The sequence below is a fragment of the Eurypyga helias genome, unplaced genomic scaffold (genome assembly GCF_000690775.1).
Source record: "Eurypyga helias isolate BGI_N326 unplaced genomic scaffold, ASM69077v1 scaffold37646, whole genome shotgun sequence".
NCBI classification, from domain to species: domain Eukaryota; kingdom Metazoa; phylum Chordata; class Aves; order Eurypygiformes; family Eurypygidae; genus Eurypyga; species Eurypyga helias.
Genome location: NW_010255360.1, coordinates 2,670 through 26,419, shown reverse-complemented (window position 1 = coordinate 26,419; position 23,750 = coordinate 2,670). Strand labels below are relative to the sequence as shown.

At 38.4% G+C, this 23,750-nt stretch overlaps 1 protein-coding gene across 1 annotated transcript in view; it reads right to left on the bottom strand.

The window, feature by feature from the left end:
- The window catches only part of LOC104510909 (DNA polymerase zeta catalytic subunit-like), a gene marked incomplete at both ends in the record, with an annotated part of 27,449 nt that extends 4,022 nt beyond the window's left edge, over positions 1–23,427 (bottom strand). Inside the window, 10 exon segments of the mRNA XM_010153308.1 lie at position 1; positions 4–2,223; positions 5,059–5,198; positions 9,188–9,425; positions 12,146–12,274; positions 12,566–12,711; positions 12,797–12,881; positions 13,829–13,933; positions 14,480–14,574; positions 23,331–23,427. The exon segment at position 1 is cut by the window's left edge and continues 1,959 nt beyond it. Of these exon segments, the coding sequence (XP_010151610.1) occupies position 1; positions 4–2,223; positions 5,059–5,198; positions 9,188–9,425; positions 12,146–12,274; positions 12,566–12,711; positions 12,797–12,881; positions 13,829–13,933; positions 14,480–14,574; positions 23,331–23,427 (3,256 nt within the window).
- Between the last annotated feature and the right edge of the window lie 323 nt (positions 23,428–23,750).

Genomic DNA, 23,750 nt, shown 5'->3' with positions numbered 1-23,750 from the left:
GAAGAGGACTGTCTTTCTGGTTATGAAGTGGCTGTGAGTTGACCGAGTTGTAAGAAATCTCGGGCAGATCTTGGCGTTTCAGCACAAACTTCACTTCTGCAGCAGAGTGAGTATTTCCTTTTTCATCTTTAAATACAACACGCTTTCTTGAGGATGCTTTCTCAACTGTTTTTTGTCTTTGTTTTGTCCTAGGTTTTTTCTTTCCATCATCTGCTGTTTTATCAGCCTGATTAATCTTTTTCTTTTTCTTGGTAGACACAGTGGGGTTAGCAAATTTCTTTTTACATTTCTTAACCTGAGTTTTTGCTCGACTATTTTTTCCTATGCTAGAATTGATAGTCTTGCTGTTGTACATATTGGGCCCCCTATTAAATAAAGCTTCTCTTTCCAGGTTGCTCAAAATTTCTTCTGCTTTTGGATCAGTGGGAGACCAGCAGCGAGGTGGAGACGTGTTTACTGGGCTTGTGCTTCTCTCAGAAAGAAAACCTAACTTAGACATAACATCACTATAGTTATAGTCACAGTCTTCAGCTTCAGCATTGTAGGATGGCGAAGGGGGAGAAAGAATCGTATGAGTCCTTTTTCTGAAAGATAAAGTTCTTTTGATATTTTTACTACCTGTTTTTTGTGGTTTTCCAGTTTTTTTCTTGGTTGACTTATGTTTTGCCTTCCTTTTGTGACTTTTCTTTGGTGTTAGTGGATAAATAGGATATTTGGTTGCAGGAGAGTCAGGAACTTTTGGCCAAAAGTCCTTTAAAGGTGCAAGCTTTCTATATAAGTTCATCTTTTCCTCTGTGAGTACTACTCTTTCCTCACTAGAATCTACTTTCCCTAGTTTAACAAGCATATTTTTTCTCCCTCTAAATCTATTGATGATAATATATTTAATAATAACAGGTGGCAATTTTTTAGAAAGTTTTCTACGCTTTCGAGACTTCTGAGACCCATCCAAACTTTCAACACTTTCTATTGGCTGAGGTAGATTAATTTTTGAGTTGTGTGCGACAAAGCTTGATTCACTATCTTCAGTCTCATAATTTACTTTCCGTTTCGTTCGGAGCGTGTATTTATTCCCACATAACCCAAATGACTGCTCAGTTTCAAGAGATCCATCTGCAAACTGGCAGTCAGTATAATTAGCAGTACTTGTAGGCATTTTGTTTTCAAAAGCCTCAAGAGGAACTTGAACTAAGTCGCTAGGTAAAGCGCTATCCTTATCAGGGATGTTACTACAAGCATTACCTTGGGTATAGTAGCTTTCCTTCACTGATGCAACATCATTTACACTTGCAGGCTCCTGATGATTGATAAAACTATGTTTCTTTTTATTCAGCTTCAACCTGGACTGTTTGTTGCCTTGCTGTAATTTATATGTCACAGGAGCTAACTTCTGTGGTCGACTGAGACAATTAGAAAGAACAACGCTAGGAAAGAACATATAATGTGCTGCTTGTTGACTGAGGCTTGGCTTTTCTGCCTTATGCTCCTGAAATTCTTCATACCTAATTTTAAGCTTATTAAGGCCACCTTCATCAGTGTTATTTTCAAGTGAATGTACCACAGTTCGACTGCCTCCTGAACAAGACACCAATTCACAATTTTCTGTGACTGCTGCTGGAAAATAACTGTTTATACTTGCACTGCTGGATTTTTCATTTACTTCAGAGGACATTTTACCTTTGGAGTGGCTCATATCAGTAAAGTTAAATAAGTTTTTATTCAACATGCTGTCACCAATGTGGCGGCCCACATGCATAAAAGAGACATCCTTTTCAGCTTTTCTGATGCTAGTATACTTCCTACTAGGTATCTGCCTGCTCACTGTTGAAATGTCATCTTCATACTCAAAAATACTATTGTCACATGAAGGAACGGGGAGCGTATCCTTCTTGTTACTCTCTTTGTGAGAGTTTTCTGAGTGGGTACTATTGCTGAATGGAGTTGGGTACTTTGCCGAGTAAGTGCTTTCTTTCGTAAGAGAGTGAACTGAGAGTTCAGGTCTTGTTTCTGTGTTTGGTTGTGAGAGGTCTTCCACTAAATCTTCATTATTCAAAACGTGGTTAGAAAGGGCACTTGTGTGTTTACACTGAAAAGTAATTTTAGCAGAAGATGGGGGTTCTAGCGTAGCAGCATCTTTATGAAAGAGTGAGGTCTTTACAGACATTTTGCTTGTTGCAATGACGGAAGAGTGCGTTCGAGAACTTTCATTATTCAAAGGATTGTCTGAAATGGAAGACAAGCAATTTTACTCTAGTTTTCCTGTAAAAAAAACCAAACCTAAGACATTAACCATTTTAATGGCATTTTTCCTGAAAGCCATCCCATCAACAGAAGAAAAAAAATCTTTCAAAAATCACACTGCATTTATGGTAATGACAACTACAGACCCCCACTACAAGTTGCTTATCAAAATCACGTCGTCAGTACATGTGTGTCTCAGCCGTTCTGTCAGCTACTCCTAAATGGTAAGGCTTGCATACAATTGCCACAGATTTCATGCTGCTTTGCTGAAAGAAGGTTTCTAAAATCACTTCCAGATAACTAAATACAAACAGATTGATTTCTAGAAAGCCTTGTGTCCTGCTTTGTCCCTGAGAAGTATGCATACTCACTAGCTCTGAAAAACAAGGAACTTCTTTAGATGACTTTCCCCATACAGGAAAGTCATTGCACAGAAAGCTCAAGTACTACCTTAAAGCGTGGCAGGAGCTGTGTAGTAACTATCCTGCGTGCTGAGTATAGCTGGTTTGCTGCACTTTCATAAAGCAGAGCAATCCACTCAGGAGCTCTCACCATGTAGTTTGATCACCAATTCATATCCATGCCATGAACATTCCCACGCAGATCTGTGACCAGGATGTGCTGTGGTAGCTGTCCTGGGCAGACTCACCACATGATAGCCAGGACAATTTCTCCCTTCTCTGCAGATACTTTCACCACATTTACTGCAGGAGAAGCGTGGGCAGGCAGGTGGTAAGCAACAAATCAACAACTGGTTCAAAGCAAGGGTGTGCTTGTTCATAACCACAAAGAGCACCAAGTAATTTGAAGGAGTTTATTCCTTTGCAAACAGGCAATTACCATAGAGCTCCTGGCACGCAGCAATCTGTTCCTGGGTCCACATCTTCAGCAGAAATGCTGAAGGGAGATAGTTGTGAAACATGCTGTATGACCTGGAAGCAGGTACTGCACTCTGTCGTACTAGATGGGGGAACCTTTGGACCTTTACTATAAGTCTCAACCAATTTGGGGATTATCTTAGGTTCACAATGACTTGAGCTTAGCAATTTATTTGTTGTTGGGTGAGGAAAAAAGAAGTCTCAATCTGTTCCTAATAACATTTCTAATGCATACACAGAGTTCCTGAACTGTGAAACAGCTGGGAGATGCTGCCTGATTCTTTGAGGGTAGGAGTCCACACAAAGAATGAGCATGATTAAATAAAAGCCAAGAAAATGTGAGTTTAGTAAAGTCTCAGTGAACACTTGGAAGATAGCTGACTATTCAGATACAAAAAAAAAAAAAAAAAGGCAAAAATACTTGTCAGTCAGTCAGAGGTTATGGGCACAGATTCATGTGTGGATAAGCACTTTCTAATTTAAAGGAACTGGACTGAGATCTGTTTTGAATTTATTGTATCTGCCATTATAAGAAGTTGATGTAAAAGTTCACAGTAATAAGCTGACATTCTTGTGTATGATATTTCATATACTTAAAATATTCTAAAATTAAAAAAAATATTTAAGATACAGTTTCATTAGCCAGAAGCATCCTTTTTTACATTTAATTACAAAGTACTGTAAATAAGGAAATTAGAATTGTATATTTTGCAAAACCAAATCATACTAGTAGCACACGAAGTCACACATTAACTCTACCATTATGCCTATTAAAGCAGTCTGCTTCCTCCTTTGCTTTTCACAGTGAACACAAGAATAGCTGTGGCTGTCTATGTAATAAGATCAGATAGCTGACTTTCTCTAATAAAGAACTGCTAATAGATATATTAAGATGTATGTATTTTCTATACTAACATATGATGTTTGTTATTTTTGTCAAATAGCTTTAAGAGACACAAACGAACACAGATATTTTGTCAAGGATCACACTCCTGCCCCAGAACGCAAATGCAATAAAAGGAAATTGGGTACACGCAGGAGCACAAACAAGGTTTTACATTAACCAGTTTGTACTACGGATTGTGGAAGAAGCTTCTGTAAAAAGTGATGTTAACAACAAATTTCAAATTTTAAAGGCAATGAAGTATGATTAATAGAAGATTTTCAAACAAAGAAGATACAGATGTATAGTTTTACCTGCAAGGTCATACATTTTACACTGGTTTTGCTCAAGAGAATTTTGTAATTGTGAAAATATGTAGATAGCCTAATGAAGCAAATAGTAATATTTATATATTTGCCTAACCTTAAAGTGTGCATCCTATTAACTAAGGTTATTTATCAAAGACAGCAGATTATAAAAAGATAGCAAGAGATATCTCTACAGATCTAATTTTTTATAGATTTTGAAAGGCATTTTATTCCACATCACCTTTGCCACTGCATAGTTTTAACTCATGCAATCTGCTGAATGAAACAGGCTCAGAGAAAGGCTCACTGTATTTTAGCATGTGTGGCAAATACTTGCCAAGCAAAGAACCATCTAAATTTACACAATAATACTTTTACTATTTCCAATTAAATCCTAGCAGGATAAACGATCCTACAGAAGCATTAATTTTAACACCATATTTGCATTACAAATAGTAACAGAAAAACAACATGGTAACTATCTTTCCCATAAAACTAATTAAACACTGTCCCTTTTTTGATCATTAATGCAACAGGAAAAGCAAATTCCTGTAATTTTTAGAGGGCACTGAGATTAAAATATTGTTGGGTTGTAAGGAAGATGTTAAGGGCCTGCTTCTGCAGTCCGTTGAGAGCATTTCCTTCCAATGGAAAACTGTTAACTTTTGAGAATTAGCAAATTAATCTGAAAACGAACTATGACCCAGGTAATAGTTCAACTTCCAAAGTTGCTTTTCTATTTACTTACCACCATTTTCATCTGCAGTCCCATCTAACTGAGGTATAGAGAGATTAGTTAGGAGCATATTGTTACCACTCCACTCCATTTCTTCCTCTGAAGATGAATCCTCTTCTGCTGAACTTCGATGCATATTTTTGCCAGCTGACCTAGAGCAAATGAAGGAACTAATTAATGCACAACACTTGTCTTAGAAAATACCAATAGCCACAGGGAACCTCAAAATCAAAGGGGTGTGGTGCTACATGGTTGTAAAACTTTGGAGAGAACAGGGAAACCACCAAAAAAAAATTGTTACATTTCTCACTCAGAAACTGAAAATATTACTCATGGTTACTATTTTAAGAGGCAACAGTGGTGGTCAACCATTTAATTTTTTTTTTTTTTTAAAGGCAGACAAAGCCAGCAGGATTCAGTGGCTTAAGACACTAAAGAGAAGGCATTAAGATGCTTAATTTTATTTTGATTTTACTGAAATTTAATTTCTATGCTTGAAAGTGCTTGAAGTTTGAAGACTAAACCAAGTATGCAAAATTATTTCAGTGTAGCTCTCACCAAACAGATGCTAATATTTTGTTGTTGTTGTTTTAAGGGATCTTTACTGTGTTATAATAGTTGTCTCTCAGCAGGCTTAACTAAAGCACAACCATCAAAACGACATTTGTTTCCATCCCTCCTTGAACATTCTGAAGTTGCTGTTACCAACACTTAAGCTGCTTTTATTAAGTTAACTGGTCTACGCTGCTGTTTTTACAGACATAAATCTGCTGGGGAAAAAAAGTAGTAACTCTACAAAGGAAATACCTGTGAATTTTTCAAGGGTTTAAGGTCGCATGGCTTTATATGGGGAAAAAAAAGAAAAAAATATATAGAACCCCCCAAAAAAACGAAACCCCCCGGTGTATTACAACTCTAGAAGCACTTAGGAATTCTTTAAAATAAAGCATAAGATGGACATAATTTTTCGTAGAAATAAGCTATTCTGTGGGTACGAGAGAAAAATCCAGATAAATATTAAGGAATTGAGGTTTGGGGGTTTTGGTTTGGTTTGGGGGGAGGGTTGTTTGTTTTTTGCTTTTAAGATAATAATCTATCCTAGCAGCTTTATATATATGAAACTGTTATTGTGTAGTACCTTAAAGGGTATAAAGGTTTTGAAGTTACAGGAAGGAAAATCCACAATAACCTAAATACGGTCTACTTTTGAAGAACTCATCTGTGGAGTTCGACCAGAGCACGAGTTACATGTATCATAACACCACAGACATCTGAATGTGCTCAGCACTGAGCCAACTTAGATCAAGCCATGTTTATTAGTTCAGGAGGAATAGGCTCAAATATGGTATATAAGTTCCAAACTAACCCAAGTCTGGAAGCAACATGACGTGGAAGAGACCCCTAACTAACAAGCACAGCTAAGTATACAGTGGCCACAACCTAAGTGAGCTTAGTTCTTTCTATGTTCCTAAAACATGGAAAAGTACAGTGCAAAGACATTTGGCTCTATATGCAGATGAGTATCAAACTGGGGAGAGCAATCAATACCCTGGAGTGTAGGGCTGCTATTCTGAGGGATCTCAATAGGCTGGGGAATGCACTGACAGGAACCTACCGACTTCAAAAAAGACAAATTCGAATGTCCCCCAAAAGGGATGAAATAACTCCACGCACCACTACAGGCAAGCAGAGAGCTGGCTAGGAGGTGCCTTTGCAGAGAAGAATGCAAAAGCTCTGGCAGAGAATAAGCTGAACCGAGAGTGCGCAGTGTGCCCCTGCAGCAGAGGCGGCCAGCTGCATCTCAGGCTGTGAGTGCAAGACCGCAGCCAATTCCAGTAGCTGAGAGGCTGCATCTGGATTATTGTGCTGGTTTGGGCATCCCACTACAAGACAGACACTGCCAAATCCAGCTGAGGAGCACCAGGGTGACTGGGGGCTGGAGCACATCATGTGTAAGGAGAAGCTAAGGGAACTGGATTTATACAGCCTTGAGAACAAACTAAGAGATCTTGTCACGCTTGTCAGGTGTCAGGTGAGTGGGCATAAAGAAGATGAAACCAGATGCAGAGGTGTGTGGTGATATGAAAAAGGCAGTGGGCACAGGGCAGCCTCAGAGAATGCTATGTACAAGGAAAACATTCTCCATTATGAGGGTGTTCAAACACTGCAACATGCTGCCTGTATAGGCTATGCAATCCCTGTCTTTGGAGATACTCAAACCTTGACCAGACAGCTGACCTGCATGACTGATCTACCCAAAACTGCTTTGACCAGGGCACTGGGCCTCATAGCGTTGTTTCTTCCAACCTGAATTATGCTATAAACTTTTTTGCTTTGTATGAAGCAAATCTTTGTCAACTTTAGTAAACTCAGTCAGGCTGGAGACAACTTCTGCAGACAACAACTTGGACCTCTCTTGGACAAACTCAAGCCCTTTAGCAAATTTGCCTAACACAGCACGATACTACTACATGTGAACCAGTCCAGGTCTTGACGAGCTTTTTCCTCTCCAGTTCAGCACAAACACAACCCAAGCCATTTACTTCAGTCAGGAGGGTGGTGTTACTCCTCATTATTTCAATCTATATTTTGAGATAATGGAAGATTGGTGAATACCCAACAACAAAAAGTGATAGTATGGACACGGTAGGATGCATTAGGAAGCAGTATGGCTACAATGAGCCTGAGCAGAATAAAGCTGGATCCATCTTCAAACTCTAACTGCCTTCTTATGCATAAGAAGAATCATGCAGGGGGCAGAGGTACCCATGCCCTCTTCTGCAGTCAGCCCAAATTCCACAGAGATCACACTGAAATAAAGCTTGTAATTCCCTCTGAATGCAAGCTGACTTCCTGTGCAGGCACCTGGTACATACATTCTCCCTAGTGCTTTCTGCCTGGGATTAGGGTGTAGGCATACATGAGTGAGTTATTCGTGAGACAGCTCATCAAGTCTGATGAGATTTAAAATAGGATTCATTATTGCATAAAAGCAGCTGCTTCAGGATCCTACCTGACTCCAGAAGTGGCACTGTCATGCCCATACAGAGCTGTACCTGAGCAAATAAATTCTGCAAGTTTTAGACTGGTTTTACACAGAAACTATCACTAAAGTGAAGGTCAATGTTAAGTATTTTGAATGGAAATTCCAGCTTTTCAGACTACTGTGAGGGGAAAAAACCCAAACAAAAATCAAAGGTCAGATAGGAAAAGTAGCTTTAGAGATAAATTACCTCTGGAACTAGGAGACTAATGATCTGACTACTGATTCTGTTACCATTTTTCTGTATGTCTTCAGGAAAGAAAACATTAAATATTTCTACGCCTCTCTTGCTCTCTGAATCATAGTACAATTACAATTTCTGATGTAAAAAAACCAAATACCAAAATGTTATGTCTGTGAAGTCTCTCGCGTTTCAAACAGAATTAGAAATACCAGAAGGTCTGCCCAAAGCAGGGGTGAAGAGAAACTGGATACAGCTTCCTCCAATGCCTGTCAGTGCAGACTGTACAAAAGGTCATTACAACCTGAGAAGGTGTTCCAAGAATCTTGGCCTTAAAACTATCCAAGCTGCTGACCTTTAGCAGTCCAGCAGAGTGAGCAACAGTCGTGTCTTGATTTAAGCTTTGAGCTTGGAAACAAATGGGTGTTTTTCTCAGGCTTCTGGGTCAGTCTTCACAAGAATACTTCTTAAATATTCTTAAATATAACTTAGAAGTTACAGGCACATGAGATTTAAATTTAAATAAATTTAAATTTACAAGATGCAAGATGTACAAGATACACCTTAACATTTGTCCTACATTCAAGATGTGACCTTAAAGGGAGGTTACAACTGAAGTTTTTCGTATTTGGACTTGTAGGACAAAAAATCTACTCAATTTTTCCTCATACAGCAAACTAGAAGCTTAGGTCTAGCCAAAGCTAAGCATTTAATCTTTATTTCCATATAAATATGACAATTCACAGCATCATCTGAACAACTGCATTCTATCCCAAGATCTGCATAGATTTTTCTAATGCTCTCAACAGAGACCTCTCTCCAGCTCACTGGGCTCATAGCACACTTGAAAACAGGGTGGGAGAGAGGGAGGATCTGGCAGAAAAGAACACATTAAGAGAAGAAAAGCACATATATACCTTCTTTTTGGCCCAGGCTCTTCAATGCTACTGTCCCACCTTTGGGACATTAACAAGCTAAGTTCCATTTCTTCTTTCTCGCACTGTGGCTCATTTTCTTCATCATCACTGTTCTGAGAATTTCGACAGCTTCCAAGAGAACGATGGTGAGAGAGTGTTTTGTGATGTCCCATCTGATATCCATCATTCTCCAATCCAGCCAACAGATCAATCATGGCCTCATCAGCACTACTGTCCACTGCAGAAAAAGCCCATACAAGTAGAATCTGTATACTAATCTACTTGTAAAAAACTAGTAAACTAGTTATAAGCCTACCAGCAAAAAACCAAAATCAAACAAACAAAACAAACCAAAAAAACCCCCTCAACATTTAAAATCCACTATTTCCTTACTGTCTACAGAAAAGCAGGCTACAGAAACAAAGCTCTTTTCATATTTTATTTTTTCAAGTTTTATAATTTGATATGTTTTCTAGCTCTTTATCTAGAATCTTGACAACTTTTTTTATTTCTGCCCTCCTCATGGAAGCACTTCTCTCTCTCCACCCTCCTATTAAGTCCTCACATTCAGTAAAGCCTCACTCTCTCCTTTTATTTCAGCATGAGTGCCAGCTTCTGAAGCATCACTGTCTTCTCCTATCACCATTTCAGTGGTTGCATTAACTTTGTTGGACACTTCTCTGTATCACTTGGAAGACTTTCAACCATTGCATCTCATGAAAGGTGATGCTGATCTTGACCAACTAGTTTGTCTTTCCTTCTGTACTTAGCTTCATCCCCCCTTTCTTTTCACCATAACCTAGGTTTCTTCCTAGGTTTCTCTAAACACTGAAAGTCTACCTGATGTCACTCCTCCCTTAAGTGTTTTGGTGTTGGGTTTTTTTTTCCTTCATTTGACTTAAGCTTGCACTAACTCATGCACTTGCCTTCTCATTCTTTATTTTTATCTCTTAAACATCCTTCCATGTCACAATTTTTTTTCTCGCTTTCCTCCTGCTTACCTTTAATCTGACCTCATAAGCAATTTATGATCTCCAGTCTACCAGGCATCTTTGTTACTTCTCTCTCCTTCTCCTCTGGCTGAAGAACTACAATCTCTACTTTCCTTCCTCAGGAAATATCATATGATTTACAATGATCCTGAGAATCATATAAAATAGATCTCAACATCAGTGAGGAAGGCATTTTCCGTATTTTACAAAGGTTTCACAAGACACCATGCAACCATTTAGAAGGGAAACCATCGCCTTTTCCAGAGTTCTGAATCAACCCACTTTCAATTGTACTTTCTGTTCTTGGCTCCTCTGCCCTTTGTGAGGTCCACCATTAAACTCCAGCCTTTACTTCCCATAAACATAAACCTTGTTGTGTACTTCCCAGCTGCAGTGGTAGAAGTAGTGTGCTCCACAGCCCTTGTGACACTATGACTCTACAAAGGCATAGTAAAGACTAGCCCATGCTACATGAGAGTAAGAGACTCCAAGATGTAGCACATTACCCGTGGTCACACAAGACACCAGCAATTAGTAGCCCCATGATCAGAGAGGGAAAAAACCCCAACCAAACAAAAAAACACTACGTAAAAGAAAGTAATAAAATCTCCATTTGATCCCCTAGCCCCTGAAAAAAAAACCCAAACCAAAACAAAACCAAAACCCCACAAAACCCCCCCAAAAAAAACCCAACAAAACAAAACAAAAAAACCCCCAAGCAACCCAGACCCTTTCAACACTTCTTTTTGGTGGAGCAATTCACACATAGTCATAAGATGTACCCTATATATTATTTTAGCCACTTCTCATCCTCTCAGCACAGCCTTCTCACTCAAAAAACACCCACAAAACAAAACAAAAAACCAATGCTCATGTTTGCCAGCTCCCACATAATTTCTTTACTTATAGTTATCTTGCTAAATCTAAATCCTTGCCTAGGAAACTTTAACCAAAATCTTGCCTGCTTTCTGCAAAATAAAACACCACTGAAAAATACTCTTAACCTCACTCCATCCACTCCTCCTTTCTTTGCAAGAAAAGACTGTGTACTGTTGTATACTGCATAACCCAGAGACATATGTTGCTGCCCATATTGTATCTTGCTGCCCGTGCACATATTCACACCACATATGTATCAAAAGCACTGGAGGCTATGAGTTTTAGATATTTTTCCCCACCTTGCCCCTTGTAGTATCAACTTTAGTGCACATTAAGATTACACCTTTTATTTACATAAGAATGTATCTAGAGATAGCATGAACTATGTGCTTTTCATCTCCTCTAGAGTATTTGAACTATTTATACCTTAAGTAGCTTTTGATACAAGTTCCTTTGTTGTGTTATTTTATTGCTGTTTCCCCTTCAGGCCATTCACGTTTGTTTGCTGTCATGTTTTTCCTCCCCCTCTTTATTGTTTTTCTTTTTGTTTTGTTGCCTTCAACCATTCTTCTGTATCCTTAAATTCTGGGACATGCTCTGCTGCAACTTGCCTCTCATTGTCAGCCTACAATCCCCCCCAGTATCTCCAAGCCACCTAAGCTTCTAGGGATAGCCCATGAGCATGTTCTCCACCATAACTGTAAGAAAGATGCAGTAACTACAAGAATATCATGGATAGACAGCCAAAATTCTCTTTATTCTGATAGTTTTAGTCCTGTAACCCTAGGAGCATAAGGAAGAGCAATATCCATAAGAGATTGCATTGAGCTGACCAGGCAAGAGGGCAGGCTTACTGAAACAGTAAAGCACAGTAGCTTCCACGAATACATTGTCCTGATGTCATTTTTAGAAAACATAAGGTGTTGTGATGGTGGGGGGTATGTATGTGTAAAGTCTCTGTGTGTTTGACAAACTCCATGAGGTAAATTACTTACATTCTTTCATGACCAGTAATGTATGTAAACGAAACACAAGACTGTGGAACAATAAAATAGCCTGGAAGAAAAGGCATTCCATCCATACTCACTATAAACTGTAGTCTGACTCAGTCTTTGAGACAAAAGCTGAAAGCTCTGACTATTCTCCACAATGTTCAAAATTGCTTCTTCATTAATAAGTGCTTCCTCTTCTTTATCAGTATGCATCCTATTGGATTCTTTAAAAGCAAAACAAAAAGAGAAAGGATAAAACATCAGAGAGTCACAGACATCAATACATTATGAAAGCAAACCACTTAAAAATGGATTTTACTATTCAAGTGCGTTTCCATTCCATGGCAATTTTAGGAAGGCTTATTCTAAGAATGATGAAAATAAAAGCAAAACTACTCTTCATTTTTTCATAATGAACAATCGTGAGTAAGCAGGCTCACTTCTGCTAACAGTATAAACAGCCAAAGCATGACATATATTTATGCCTAAACAATTATGCTCTTAAAAACACTCACCTTTGTTAATCTTATCTTTATGCACTTCTACCATATTAGCTGGTGTACACTGAAAGGCTTCAGGAGAAAGTACTTCAGAATGTAGTGTTAGCTGAGCAGAGAACTCCTCTGATCCATTACTGTAGTCCACAGACCCTGACAACGTTCTAGATAATTGAAAACCAATTTTTAAATGCATATTTGAGGTTTACATAGAACAGTATACTTTATGGCAAATGGCTAAATACTTACACAGAGAAGTCATTTTGCTTGAGGATTTCTTTAAGTCTCTTCTGAAAAAATTTTTCACTCTCTGTTGCTGGCAAAAATCCACGGTCTTTAAAATTTAAAAAATATTTGTTATTCCGTTTTACTTTGACCTCAAAGAGCAGCTAGAATTACTAATCCTATTAGGAAAGGGCTCAAAGTCGAAGGGTCCACTAATTTTAAGTGCCAAATGTAAGGGCTGATTTTTCAAGTGTATATAAACACTTTAAAATACTCCACATACTCCCATTGATCTCATCTGCAACTGCAAGCATCAACAGCATTTACAAATCATGCTGAACTACACCAAGGTAAAGGTGTCCAGGAAAAGAACAATCAGCGAACAATTTTGAAAAGTCTGGTTTATGCAGCCTGACTAACACTGCACAGAAACGCAGGAAAAAACCCACAGTCAGAAAGCAGTCTGCCTTAGCCAGAAACCTGCCTCTTCCCCTCTTGCAGTCCTCCGGCTTCCTTGCCAAATATCATTCCTATTATGAAAGAAACATGTCCTAGGTCCTGCAGAGAATAGCTCTGCTCATTATGCAATTAATTTGCAGAGCACTGTCTTCCCTGTGCAATGAATTTTATGTAAAAATACAGGGATTTGTCCATCCTTTTAGAATTGTCATCTAACACCACCTTAGTGACAATTCCACAGAAATCCAAAGGAACTGCCCTCGTGCATAAACTACTTGGAAAGCTTCAGGATAAGAGACGTAATTTTGTGAGTTTTTAAACACTCAAATGTTTTCCACCATAAAGCATGCAATCTTAACTGTCATTATCATTCTGCCTAGGATGCTTTGTAGCTAGCTGAATCATGATGGTTTTAGGCAAGGTCACATATCTTACTTTTAAAACTGGAATACTAGGCAATCAGTAAGCTCGGAACTGAAAAAAAACACAGTACATCTAAAACCCTAAAATTTGATACACCAATTTAAATTCTACCTCCTGCTTACTTCTCATTCAAAGTTTTTGATAAACCATTGCATGTGTTTGGTTTTTTTTTACCTTGTGACTCAGGTGGCTTAATCTGAGAGGATTCACATTTCTGTCTCCGACGCTGCTTTTCATCTTCCCATATAGCTTGCAAACCAGGGTTCCTGCCAATCTGGGCTGAATAATACATGAAGGGAAGTCTGTCAACATGATGAAGCATTCTTCCCCCCACATTAGATTCTGACACTCTTCTTCATCTCTTTTGTCATTCTAAGCTGTTATTTTTTTAATTGCAGTTCTTGCTGTACTCTAGGATCCTGTGTTATGTAAAAATTAAGGTGTAACTTTGGTTTCTACATCTCCTATTTGTTATCTAGATCTTTGGCTTTTGCTGGTCTTCTCAGCAAGTGTGTGTGTGTATGTATAGATGTGTGTACATACACACGCATACTTGACATTGCTATTTCACTTAATCCCTTTATAGGTCTGAAACTTTCTTATGGATCAACAAAAATCTCTTTCGATTGCTACAGGCTATTCTTACAACCTGCTTGTTTTCTTTCAGAGTTCATTCTTTTCTTTAAACTTTATAAATTTGTAGACCAACAATTCGCTAACACTGAAATCTGGATTGTGGCTTAATTAAGTTGGGCCTTAAAAAAAGGGATGACAATATAGCTCCTGTCAAAAAACATTTTACATGGAAAGTTATTAACACATCACCTTCAATGTCCAGTTGATTTAAAATGTCAGCAGCAACCGCATCCACCTCCAATTCACAGGTACTTTGTGGCTCAACACCTCTCAACATTAAAGAGCTGTGAAAACATAAACACCACAGGTTAATTTTATCAATGTGTTGGTTTTGAAACATGCATCATCACCGTTTGCTAACTGGACTAACATATTAAATATTTCAGGGGAAACAGGGGTGAATACCTGAATACTGAACAACCAGTTCTCATCCTCACCTGCAAGTTTTGCAATTAATGGTTATATTCAGATTTAACGAGATGAGAAATTACTATTTTCAACTTAAAGAGATTAGGTTTTTCGTTTGTGGGGACAAGAGAAAGAAGTGATAAACAACTCTAAATACTACAGCAGTTACAGTAATGTTCTCCTCCTCAAATACAAGAGGAATTGTTCTATGTTCTCTCAGCCAATAGGACCATCTGCCTTCACAAGATCTTACGCCCAGAAAACACAGAAGCAAGAATTTTTCTCTCATTCATAGTTCAGAGCAATGCAAAACAGTTTAATATTTCCAACTAAGGGAAGTGAGGCAAAACAGGTTTTCTTTTTCAAAATTTATTATTTATTTAGGGGTCTTAGGGGTAGCCCGGTGAACATAAACAGAGTATTAGCACCCCAAACACAAGCAGGACTAAGGATAACCGGCTTGGTAAAGACAAAGTACTAGAAACAGATTCAAGCTCGGATAATGATCTGATCACCTGCTGCTATGCCTTTTCAGATCTACCTTCCACCTGTTGCTGTCAGGGAGCTAATTTTAAGGAGTCCGTGGAGGAAGCCAAGAAAGAGAAAACTTCTCCCAGGTTTATGTGCAAGTCTGTTTATGCTTTGAAAATTTTTAGGGAAACACAGAAAATCTCAAAGCTCCCTACAGTTAAAATAATGCTATTCTTCAGGACCCTTTGTGTAGGTTAATTAACTGGTAACTTACACTGAGACCTTACAAGGAAATCAGAAAACAGTTTTTAATCATGAAAGAGTGAAGTTCTGATGAAGTTCCTCTCCTCTCCCCCTTTTTTTTTAATCTCCAGTAGATATAAAAACTGTAAATTGACTGGGGTTTATCTCAACTGTTTAGGCAAAGAACTGGACAAGATAGAAATAAGCAGTGTTAGGAAAGTAGGCAGAAATTAAAACAGTTCTAGAATATCTGTTTACTGGTACTTGTAACGGAAAACAGAGGACTAAAAGGAGGTCTAGTTATGAGGTCATTGACTCTTTCTATATATCACAGTCATACCCAGTTCAATTTGTATGACTACTTCAATTGTTCAGCTGATGACTTGACTTCTGGGGTAAGAAAAAATATTCCCTTACGTAAGGCTGATAGGGTTTACTGTGATCACCTCAACCTTTCAACAGCAGACTCAGCTTTCAAGAATCATCTTTGCTCTCCTCCTGTATCACATTTAATAGTGGAATTTTTACTGGAAAGTAAAATCCTGTGTTATACATAATATGAAACTGAGAAACAAAACTGAAACCCCAGCAATAAGATTTTTAACAGAGTGAGGGATAAGAAACAGGCATCTTGCAAGTAAATTTTAGAAGCTGCATGACACTTCTGAAGTCACAGAGATTAAAAGCAGAGAAAACAGAATTTCCAGAATAATTTCTTGGCAGCCATACTTCTGAAATTTGTGATGTCACATTCTGCTGCTGCATTAATACAGTAAACCTATTTTTCACCCTGTATGTAAATGCAAGCTTCACTCAAGTAACAGCAAAAGACGGCATAGCAGCATATTTCTTTATTCTGGAGACTGGCAGAAGCTGTGAGACACTTACTTCATTAACAACTGTAAGATGCTATGCATTAATATATGATTACTAATCCCTCCAGCCAGCAGTACTGTTTCAGAGCTATTGTGAGAACTAAGAGAGCAGATCATAGAACTCCTAAACCAAAGCAGCTCAGCTTTTAGCAGAAGTGCCCATGCCCTGATGCGCACCGAAAGGACAATCCATTGCCATCACTCCCCTCCCTTCCCAGTCACGCCATCAGCTGAGAAACAAGTCCGTATTATGATCAAAACGCATACTTTTCATGTCACGCACTTTGGATGCTCGTACTCATCAGAGCATTCAAACCGTCAGAGCATTCAAACTGGAGCTGGCCCAGACGGCCGGCAACGAGCTGCGGACAGCGGGAACTTGCATTTTGATCACATAACGACATGCAAGATCACTGGGAAACAAGAACGAGGGAAGAAGCTACGAAAATCCTGTCTGTTCCCTTCATGAGATCAAGATGCTTCTGGGACCAAGTGGAAAGGGAACACAATGGTCATTGATGTCAGTACAGTTTCTGATTTTAATACTTTCCTTTGCTAAATGAGACATAAATGACCAGAAATCTGTCAAGATCTGTCTTTGACCTGTTTGGTAGGTCAAAGAAAGCCTAAGCTGTCTACAGCAAAGCTCTGAGCTTTCTACTCTCAATAATTTCCCCTTTAAGGAGGGGGTAATGAGAACATTCTTGAAAAGTTTACAACAAAATACATTTTTTAATGTTAGTGACCTGTTTCTGAAGAGTCTGTTTGGTGACTGAAAACATTAACTGAAATCTTTGCCTTTCCTCTACCAAAAATACGCCTTTCTATTCTTTTCCCTTTAACTAGTTAAGATATCTTGGCCAAAACCCCATGTCTTGGCTTTCCACATCCCCATCAAGAGTGTGGCCAGTGATCTGCCTTGAGAACTGATCAATGCCACATACAGAATTGGCCAAGAGCTTTCCAAATAATCAGATTTTTTATTTAGAGATTCTAATATGGATTTATCCTATAAAAATAACACTAAATTCAACATTGCTGAATTCAAAACAAACTGGTAGTTGTCACTATCACTTAAGACCTTTTCCACAATAATACTCATTTGAAGCATATTCTTCATCTGCAACTCCCCAAGATTCAAATGATTTGGGCAGTTAGAAGCAGAAAAAGCTCATTTTGCCCAAGCTCTAAATCAAACACATAAGGAGTCTTTCTGTCAAAGCCTACAGCATTCCAATTAACATGGCATATTATTCAAATTAAAAACACTGAGCTAACAAGAGCCCTTTCTTGAAACAAATTTAGGATTTATCACCATAATTCTGGTTAACATTTTCAGGATTAAGGCAGGACTGGCAGTCAAAACGGCACACTCCAAAGACCAATGTGGAGGCTAATAAAGACAACTGACAGGTACAGCAAGATTTTCCTAAGAGATGAAAAACGTCTCCTCAATAAAACCAGGTCATTAACTTGGTATTTAACATCCTTGTCAAGGTGAGTTGCGAGATATTTGCACTAACACAAGTCAGGGCAGCAGCACCACAAGCTTCTGCAACATCCAGGTAAGCCACAATGGCCAAGGAGCTATCAGGAAAAACATCATAGGGCATATGAAACCAGAGCAGCTTTAACTGGGTCCTCTAATATTTTAATGTACTCTGATTAAAACAAAAGTGTCAGGGGGAGAGGGAGGAGTACAAACCGTCCTGAAGTACAGTTATTTAACGCAGTTATGTGCTTCTTTGAGATCTATTTGATCCGAGTACTGTCAATAGCATGATCAGCTGTTATGTTTGCTGGCTTCGCTCACCTAAAACAAACACGCACAACACACACCCGGAAAACATACGAAGCAACCGTATCTCCCACTCTCCCAGATGAAGCCACATTTCCTGAGCAGCTACAGTGCTGCAATTAGCAGGAGAGAAGAGAGCACGAAGAAGTCAGAACATGTCCAGTCTCCTAGCTGTAATTCGTGGAAAATAAGAACTATTTCAGGACATTAGCAGTTGTTATGCCTTGGAAGATACTCAGAAGTGGTCTGTTTGACACAGACTGCCCCATACAATGGACTAGCCACCTTCCTCACACCACATGCATCAGTTTTACAAAGAAAAAGACAATTTTATTTAATGTCAAAACCATGATTTGAGAGTATCTGTATTACAATGAGAAAAGAAGGCTTAGCAAGTCCCAGCCAAAGCTTTCCATAGCATCTAGGATTCACTTTGCAAAAGAAGACATAGATAGAATTATTCACAAGGTACAACTCGTAATAGATATATGAAAGGCAGGGTTAAGTGAGGTGGCATAGGAATGGAAGCAATCTAGCTGCAAGAGAACAAAGGTTTACTCTCCCAAGAAGCAAGATAAATCAGAGTTGCACAACACTGAGCTGCCGTAACAAGGTTACTTGAGATACTCAAACCAATTAATTTAAAATAACCTTTTATACCTGCACACTATGCTGAAAAACTGCAATACAAGTCCATCATACCTTTGTAGAAAAAGCTCCAAGTGAGTTATTTGGAGGACTGTCCTTATTTTTGAAGAAAATAAAAGTTTGATGGCACTATCCACTGGTATAATAATCACCATAATGTAAGATGAAACCTGTGCTCAAAGTACCAAGGTTTGGTTCCTCAGATACTGAGGCAATGAATTAAAGCAACAGTAGACACACAATTTAAAACGCTACTGTTAGCTAGATCAAAACCCTCACAAACCCTGACAGACATCAAGGTCAGTATCTTAATTCACCAACATTAATGACAGCCTAGGGAAACAAGTTCTGAGATGACCACATCTCAGTTACTTAGAATGTTAAACAGAGGATAATAAATAAAAAAAAATTAATCCCACAGAGAATATGAAAGGTCTTACTCAACTACAGTGATAACTACACTGGTAAGGACTCTAAGTTTTGACATAATAATTTTCCATATTTTGTTAATGGAAGAAAAAAAATGTCTTTGCAGGATGCTCCAATGACCTGAATAATGCACACATTTTATTAAGAATCACATGGCTAAAGAGAAACACATACATCCTGATAAGGGAGAAAAGCAATTACGACAGCCAGGAGAAATTTTTAACATCACCTAACTGCTAGACTGTGTAACAGTGTTGTCAGATCTCTCCATTTCCACAAAAACTAGCATTCAATAGCAAATCTAGGATTTAAAAAAGGAAGTGTTTCTCAAAAGCATTCTACCACTCATTCTGCTACTAACACATCATGTCCAAGCAGTAGATTGGCTGGCAGATTACTCCAAGCATTACATTTATCAGGAAGTGTTCTCACTGGAATTCATGGAAGTATTTCATCCTGTATTATCAGGTACCTGAGGAATAATATAAATGTGTCTCATGTGAAGAAACCCTCTTGTCAACACCATTGGAGAGCACTGTCTGGCTTAGGTGAGTACTGCTGATTTCAAGGTGGGCTTTGTAGGTTCCAGTCTGGTAACACTGGCAAGTATCGTACCTAACAGCCTTACAATGTCACCGATTCCTGGGCATTAGTGGCTTTGGACATCTGTCTACTTCATCACAGAATCACTCCAGAATTAGACTAAAAGAACCGTCCCTGGCTTAAAACACTATGCCAATTATAGCGGGAAGTTAGTAATTCAGAGATTTGCCAGGAGCAAGACAGGACATGGCTGGGTTAACTACCATTCTGGGGGAAGTGGCAGAGTAGAGAGGTACTATCTAGTACTGAAGCGTGAGTTCAGTTGCCAATAACTTTGGCATAGTTCTCTCATGTTTTTTGAAATAAGGAACCACCACTGGCATTCACTCATCTATGTAACATTGCCAGCATTTTGCATAACTTTTGAATAATATTTCGTATGTTACCAACCAGGCATCCAGCATCAGATTTCAACCACTTGATATACTGCATTCCACAGTTTAGAAATGCCAAATCACTGGCACTGCTTGGTTCAACCAGAGAACTTGTCACCTGCCACCTGCAGCAAGAATCTGTCAGATACGCGTTGGAATACCTCTAAAATTTAGAGTCTGTATACGCAAAACCAAGGAGCGGGTCTAAACAGACATCCCAATCGCTAAGAGTACAAGGCAGCCCTCGAAACTGGGTGGCCTCCAACAACATTGGACTGCCTTTTTCCCTTTTGCCTTTTCTTGAAAGAACTACTAACAAAATGTACAGGCAAAAGGTAGGAAAAGACTTAGGACATCTTCATGTCTGATATAAAGGACAAGCAAAGACTTATAAGTTCAGTACTGACACACAGGAGAAACCCCAAATGCTGCTGGAAATAGCAGTCAAATGATGAACTACAGTAAATACATTTTTTTTTTCCCTCCATCATTCACAAAACAGTTAAAACATCTCGAACTCAAGAGGACTGGATAGTAAAGTGAGGGGACTGTGCTGGTATTGCACATGGAACTATAAACAAATACAGCTGTGGATATACCTATGGACAGAAACCAAATGTTTGGAATACAGAATATACTTTATTAAGGAAAGAAAGAAATCAAGAAGAAGGGCAGTTTTACAGATATCAAGTAATGCTGTAGACTGTAAGAATAAAAACAGCATGGGAAAAACCTGAGTCCTGATCACTTCAGTGAACAGTTACAAAGATTTCTGTAGATAGATCTCTCCTATACTATCCGGGTCAGATTTACCCTCAGTAAGACTGATCATGACAATTACGGGTCCATAAAGCAATATAGATGCAAATCTTCCGGATTTTAAAAGAAGTAAGGCATGAACGTAATCTGAAAGTGGGACAAACTGCAGTATGGGCTTGATTACCAGAACACTGTTGATGCCTCCCATAAATAATTCAGGAGAAATTATAAAAGGCAATTAATTTTGTGTAGATACAAAACAGACCAGAATCAGGAATGGAAAAGAGTTCATGTTTGTTACTTTGCAGTGGCATGTACATCTTAGAGCGCATGGAAGACAGCCATGTTAGAACACTTTTAATAACCTAATTCATTTTCCAGACAAAGGAATGTTTGCCTCCGACTGAAATTGTTTCCCATTTGATACTGTGTGTCAATGTAAATTAGTTCCTAAATTATTAAAGTATTTTAAGAGCTGGCTAAAGGTGAAATTTCTATTGGTTATATAAAAAAGACTGAGGATTGATACAAAATTGTAGAACTGAATATAGACCAGTTGTTGGGACTGACTTTATTTCACATCCCATTAATAATGTTGGCAGGAAATGCAGGAGTGTACTAATGAAATACGCTGGTAAGGCAAGCTGGCAGACATACTGGATACATAACCAGATCATAGTATCATAAAACAAAAGCAGGGTAACTTAAAACTGGAATAATAGAAACAGGATGAAATTTTAAAGTGGGATGCAAAACCATATATAAACTTATAAGGGATTCCAAACGGAAGATTATCACATGGAGAAAAAGGCAGAGGAGAAACATCTTGTATTAATAATCCTAAAATGTTTATAAGTCAGTGACATGGTAAATGAGACTGTAAAACATATCAGGGAGAGAACTACCAGTATCACTGCATGTGTTGCTAGAGAGAATGTGTTTGGTACACTACGCAGTATTCAGGCTTTAATATTCAAGAAAGAAATCCTACTGGCAGAAGTACGGAGAAAGAAGGGTAGGGAAATGGACAGGCTTAGTATTTGCCTCATTACTGCTAACATCCCACTGCTGGAACATGTGAGAGAGATGGAGAAGGACTGGCACAAGTGATGTGTTGCACTGCTGGCTGTATACACAAAAGTGTGGAAGTAGGAGCAAAGGCGGCTTGTGGATACAGCCATGAGGATAAGTGCCTGGAGAGAAGACATCCTTGGATCTTGCTATGCTGGGCTCATCCCTGTCTGGGCTTGTCAGCCAAGAAGTGCTACTTTGCTTTCTTTTTATCTGCCTTCCCCAGACCTGTGTAAAGGAACAGCAGATAATCCTTGTCTAACTTATGATCCAACCCCCCAAAGGCTAAGTAGCTTGGCTTACATGACTGATGCATATAAAGGTTGAAATGGGCTAAGAATGAAGTATGCAACCAAAAATGAGAAGAAATAGCCCAAGAACAACTGGGTATGAATTGACCACAAGTAAAATCACAAGACAACCATCAGATGACTGTTGTTTCAGAACATCCTCAAAGTAGGAGTAGTAGAATCGTAAAAACGGAGGCTACCTTGCACAAGCTCAAGTTCTTGCACACTAGAAAAATCTGGTGTGGTTTAAGGCACTTACTCTCTATTGGGAAGCAAACGCTGCCAGTGCATAACGCTAGCAAGAAGCATGGCATATTGAGCCTGATAAGCTGTTCAGAGATGAGTGACTAGAACTTCACAGTCTGAGAAGACTATTAGATGACAGAGTATTTACAGTACCCGTCAAACATCAGAGAGTAGCTTAAAGAATGAACTTCCTATGGGTAAACTATACAAGTCGAGGTAGCACCAGATACTGTTTCTCTCCCCACCCAGTCTCCCAAAACTCCAACACCCCAGATATGTTACTCTTCTTATAGCAGTAAAGCTATTACCATTTACAAGGTGTAGACTAGGAATGTCTAGAAAAAAGAAACAACATGGGAGATGGACATGAAAATTCTAAGCTGAGATTCTTATGTAGCTACTATTTGAAATGGACAAATTGGAATACTCAGGACATTACTCATGTTAGTTAAGGGCGATTCAAAAAATAGAATCGGAACTGATGTGTGTAAGTATTCGCTGTAAATATTAAGCTTGCTTAACTTTTCATCAGAAGTCATTAGCTAGAAACATATCTTCCAAAAATCCAGAAAGTTGAATTTGCCACATACATTCCTACTGATATCTCTCAGTTGGATTTTACAACCACATACCAGAAAGCATCAGATGACCAAAACTATACAAAGAAGCTAAATAATGATCATCTGTGTCACAGGCACCGGGTGCTGGGGTTTTTTTTTTAACATATAAGGGTCCTTTAAATGACAGACTGGAACCCTGTAGTATATATATAAGTTGATGGATGTAGGAAAATATAGCATACATAACAAAATTTGGCATGCTGACCTTGGTATTTCATCTTCTTCCCATTCAGTGAAAGATGTGTTGCTTGAATTTTCTGGCAAATGAATTCTATGACGTTTACTTGCACCTGATGTATCACCTAGAAAGAAAAATAGAATAAGAAATTAACTCATTTATGCGTCAATATTTTACACATATAATTATATAATTGCATTTATTATTGAATACTATCACTCCAAATGCCCCTAAAGAATAAATAGCAGTGCATGATATAAACTTCAAAAAATAACTACGCTGTCATTTAAATGATTTAACTTTCTAACATATAGATACATATACAAAGAAAAAAATATATTCTCAACACACTGGCATTATTAGAATTACATTTGCTGTGTTCTAGTCACATCTTAAACTAAATTCAATCCTTTCCTATTTGTGTGAGTTTCAAAGTAAATCATGCAG